This window comes from Cyprinus carpio, unplaced genomic scaffold (assembly GCF_018340385.1).
Source record: "Cyprinus carpio isolate SPL01 unplaced genomic scaffold, ASM1834038v1 S000006811, whole genome shotgun sequence".
In the NCBI taxonomy this organism is placed as follows: domain Eukaryota; kingdom Metazoa; phylum Chordata; class Actinopteri; order Cypriniformes; family Cyprinidae; genus Cyprinus; species Cyprinus carpio.
Window position 1 is genome coordinate 825,856 of NW_024879397.1, and position 4,775 is coordinate 830,630.

At 50.5% G+C, this 4,775-nt stretch overlaps 1 protein-coding gene across 1 annotated transcript; it reads right to left on the reverse strand.

Moving 5' to 3' along the window:
* Positions 1-351: 351 nt before the first annotated feature.
* LOC109064836 lies at positions 352-3,679 on the reverse strand. The gene has a single exon (XM_042756202.1). The coding sequence runs from the start codon at positions 3,520-3,522 to the stop codon at positions 352-354; it is 3,171 nt and encodes a 1,056-aa protein (XP_042612136.1). The 5' UTR covers positions 3,523-3,679.
* Between the last annotated feature and the right edge of the window lie 1,096 nt (positions 3,680-4,775).

Sequence of the window (4,775 nt, forward strand, 5' to 3'; positions counted from 1 at the left end):
GTAATGAGACTTTTTTGGCATCAGAGTTTTGTTATATTTTATTCATGTTATAATTTATTCATAACATGGGAAATAGTGAATTTGTGGACTCCTGGGTCATGTCTGGGGCTCCGTAGTTCACCATTAGCAATTGCATTTGCCACTTCTTTGAAAACATCTTAAAGGTGCAGCTTGGACCCATCTTCCTGAAGCGCCCCATAACGGGTCTTTGATCTTCAGACACCTCACCTGGGCGACCCAAACCAGGGTTGTGTTTCCAAGCAGCACGCTACTCCATACTTCTCCCCTTTTGATCCATAACCACCTTGAGGCTTTTCGGCGGCCTCACTGATGTTTTTAGTGGCTCTTCTTTCACCGCAACCCTCTGATGCCAAGGAGCCTGAATGCCCGATACACAGATTGACTTTGAAAGCCCCTGCAGCCCACTTCTATTGGCTCACAGCGGGCCCTCCATCCACTCCCTCTGCATGCCTCAACCAACTCAAGATATTTGGCCTTCTTCCTTTCGAAAGCCTCCTCCATCCTGTCCTCCCAGGGGACAGTAAGCTCCACTAGCACGATTTGCTTTGTTGAGTCAGATGTTAAGACCAGATCTGGCCTCAGTGACGTCCTTGCTATGTGCTCTGGGAACTTTAACTGCCTCCCTAGGTCCTCCTGCAACTTCCAATCTCGGGCCGTGGCTAGCAGTCCAGTTGAGGCCTTACGTTCTCCCTGAGGTTTCTCCCCTGCCCTAACAAAGGAGATGTTGTGCCTCGCTGGGACTTGATGTTTAGACTCCCGGATTGCAGTGCAGATGGTATCCGCTACTACCTTCAGCACCTGGTTATGGCGCCACGTGTACCTCCCCTCTCCTAGTGCTTTAGGGCAGCAACTCAGGATGTGCTCCAGGGAACCATGAGCCGGGCACAGAGGGCATGTTGGTGTTTCTGCTAGGCCCCAGGTGTAAAGGTTAGATGGACTTGGGAGGACATCATACACCGACTGAATCAGGAACTTAAGTCTTACAGGTTCAGACTTCCATAGTTCTGTCCAGGTGATTTTCCTGGCAGCTGCATGATTCCAATTGGCCCAGGCTCCTTGTTGGCTTATTGCCACAGTCCTACTTAGGCGCTCCTCCTCCACCTCAGCACGAATCTCTCCCTGCACCATCTGGCGTCTCTCTCGTCCTTGGGCTTTGTCGTAGCGTGGTCTTGTGTGACTGCCTAGACCAGCTCTTCCCACCGCCACAGAGCCAACTAAGACACTATGTCTCAGTCTCGCCTCTGCCTGGTCGACTGCCTTATCCGCTTGCCATTTCCTCCCAGTTCTGACCGTGATGCCAGCGGAAGAGACTCTGGTGTCAGCCGAGTCTCTGTACAGCAACACCTCCCTGGCTCTGGTGACTTTGAACTCCTCGGTCAGGCCAGTAAAAGGCAGCTGCAACTTGTTGTTGTGCCCATACAGAGCAATGCTGCTCAGGCTCTTCGGCAGACCCAGCCATCTATGCAGGTATTGGCTGATATTACGTTCAAAGCCCTCCACAAGTGATACTGGGACTTCGTAAATCAGTAGTGGCCACAGGAGTCTTGGCAGGATACCATGCTGGTATATCCATGCCTTGAACTTCCCCGGAAGACCGGACTTGTCCACCGCTGATAGCCAGGTCTTCGGCTCCATGTGGGCTGCCTCCACTGCTGCCTTGTCCTTCAGGGTGCTGTCGAAGATCTTCCCTAAGCTCTTCACGGGCTTCTCTGACACTGTTGGAATAGTGATTCCATCCACGTAAAAACGGTGTTTGTCCTCCACTCTCCCCTTTCTCAGAACCAAGGATCTGGACTTGGCTGGCTTGAACATCATTCTTGGCCATGCCATAATCCTTTCCAGACCGCGGAGGAGCCACCTGCACCCTGTCACTGATGTTGATGTGACAGTCAGATCGTCCATGTAGGCTCGGATTGGTGGTTGGCGAATGCCGGATCTGGACAGGGGGCCCCTACATTCCACCTCAGCAGCCTTGACCAGCATGCTCATCGCTAGGGCAAACAATACCACTGATATGGTGCAGCCTGTGATAATGCCCTTCTCTAAGCGGTGCCCCGCAGATGTTACTGTTCCAGAGGTGAATCTCAGGCTGAAACTACTGTAGTAGTCCCTTATGAGTTCTATGATCTTCTCAGGAATGTGGTGTATCGTCAGAGCTGTTGTCACCAGCTTGTGCGGAATTGATCCGTAGGCATCGGCTAGGTCAAGCCAGAGGACTGCTAGGTCTCCTCGATTTTCTCTCGCCTCCCGGATCAACTGGGTGATCACTCCTGTGTGTTCCAAACAGCCTGGCATGCCTGGGACTCCGCCCTTCTGCACCGAGGTGTCAATGTAGGAATTCCTCATGAGAAACTCAGATAATCCGTTGACAAGAATCTTGAAAAAGATTTTGCCTTCCACACTGAGCAGAGAGATGGTGCGGAACTGCGTGATGTCACTCGCGTTCTCCTCCTTTGGTATCCAAACACCCTCTGCGTGACGCCATTGCTGGGCAACCTTCCCCCTCCGCCATACTACCCTGATGAGTCTCCACAGCCTCTTCAAGAGTCTCGGGCAATACTTATAGACTTTATATGGCACTCCACTTGGGCCTGGAGCTGCGCTGGTACGTGCAGTTTGTACGATGTCCCTGACCTCTGCTAAGGTGGGCTCCTTGATGTTAAACTGGAAAGAGGGTTCTGGTGGTGTGGGTAACTCTCTGCAGGTGGGCAGATTCTCCTCTCTCCTGCTGTCGCTGTATTTATCACTGAGGTACTGATTGATCTCCTCCTTTGGGCATCGCAGGGTCCCACTCCGCTTCTGCCCCAGCAGCTGCTTAGTAAAGCTAAAGGGATTTGCAATGAAGGCCATTCGCTTGCGAGCTCTCTCTCTACCTCTCCTCCTGTGCCTCTCAGCCCGCCGTAGAGAGATGAGTTTCTGCCTCAGGATGTCCCTGAGCTCTGTCAGGGCTGGCTTTTCCTCCTCGCTCGCTCTCTTATACTGACGGTGTAAGACCTTCAGCTCTTTCCTGAGCTGGGAGATCTTGGTCTCACGCCGGTTTGGCCTAGCGATGATCTGAGCCTTCGGTACTTTGATGCCAAATCTCTCTGCACCGATGCTGTTGATTAGTGTACTCATCAACTGCAGTCGCTGATCAACTTCTCCTCTGCATGATGCATCTAGAGTAGCCTCAATATCCTCGTCAAACTGCTGCCACTCTGCCTCCTTGTTTGCAGCAGGCCATAAAACCCGACGGTGTTCTGATGGTTTGCTAGGTGTAGCATGTAGAGCATGGAGGTTCTGGACACTGTGGGGTGACTCCGGTTCCTGCTCCTTCTCTGTCTCACCAGGGTCAGTGCTTAGCACTGGCTCTGTGCGTTGCTCCACTTGCTTCCTCCTTGTGCAGCCCATCTTGGCCTGGTGGATCCTCAGGCCTCTGAGGTTCTTACAGATCTTGCCACAAAAGCAGGTTGCTGTCGTCGTCGAAAAACCATTGCGTATATCAGGTACTGTGAAATCCATCCGTTTTGGGGTGCTCACCCCCCCTCTCGGCACCCCTGGGGGTATCTTTCTGTAGGGTTTTCTGTAGCAAGATGTGGTTGCCCCCTCACGGGAGCTGCAGCTCAGGGTGCTAACCTTTACTGCAACGATTGCCGTCTCTCCGAGCTGTCCGCTATCTCTCCAGTCGTCACCATACTTTCACGGTCGTCATCCAGCCTTTCCTGGAAGTCACTGGCTAAGCCAGTTATGCTAGATTTTGAAACACCTTAAAGGTGCAGCTTGGACACATCTTCAGTGAAGGACCCAGGGTCATAGGGTGTTTCGGGTCTTTGATCTTCAGACACCCTAACCTGGGCGACCCAACCGGGGTTGATCAGACCCCGGTTTGTGTCCAAGCAGCGCGCTACTCCATACTTCTCCCCTTTTGATCCATAACCACCTTGATGCTTTTCGGCGGCCTCACTGATGTTTTTAGTGGCTCTTCTTTCCCGCAACCCTCTGATGCCAAGGAGCCTGAACGCCCGATACACAGATTGACTTAGAAAGCCCCTGCAGCCCACTTCTTCTATTGGCTCACAACGGGCCCTCCATCCACTCCCTCTGCATGCCTCAACCAACTCAAGATATTTGGCCTTCTTCCTTTTGAAAGCCTCCTCCATCCTGTCCTCCCAGGGGACAGTAAGCTCCACTAGCACGATTTGCTTGATGAGTTATAAGTTATAAATTCAGAAAAAAAAAAATCTTGATTAATTTAAATGTCAATCTATGTCCTGTGTAAACAGAAGTTAGGAAGCAGTCAGCTTTACATTAGCTGACTTAAATGCTTAAAACTACTGTCACGTTATATATGAGTTTTGGGAAATTCATTAAGTTACGTTTTTATCATAAAAATGTGTTATACGATACGAAGGTCAAGATCAATTTTATAAAAAACAGAAATTACAGAAACATTTAACCTTAATCAGTTGCGTAGCAACGGGTGGGCCTGGGTCTACCCACCTGTCAGTCTTCTTGATATTCGTTTGCCATGTAATGATAAAGATAAGTTTGCAAATAGCACCTTAGCTACAGCAGAGATCGCTGGGTGCCGTTATACATGCCTTTGTCCATATTAGGGTTTTCCTGGCATGTCATTTTACTTCTATGAGTCAGTTTTGTACTTTCTGCACAAGAGCGCCCTGGGCTTCAAGTATGACCCCCAAGTATGAAGGTAAAATAATGCCTAAAAGATTTGCAAACGCAGGTTAAGAGTTGGGGAAGTGCATGCGAAGAAT

Coding starts and splice junctions, on each gene's coding strand:
- LOC109064836 (XM_042756202.1), bottom strand. CDS start 3,522: ATGGATTTCACAGTACCTGATATACGCAATGGTTTTTCGACGACGACA.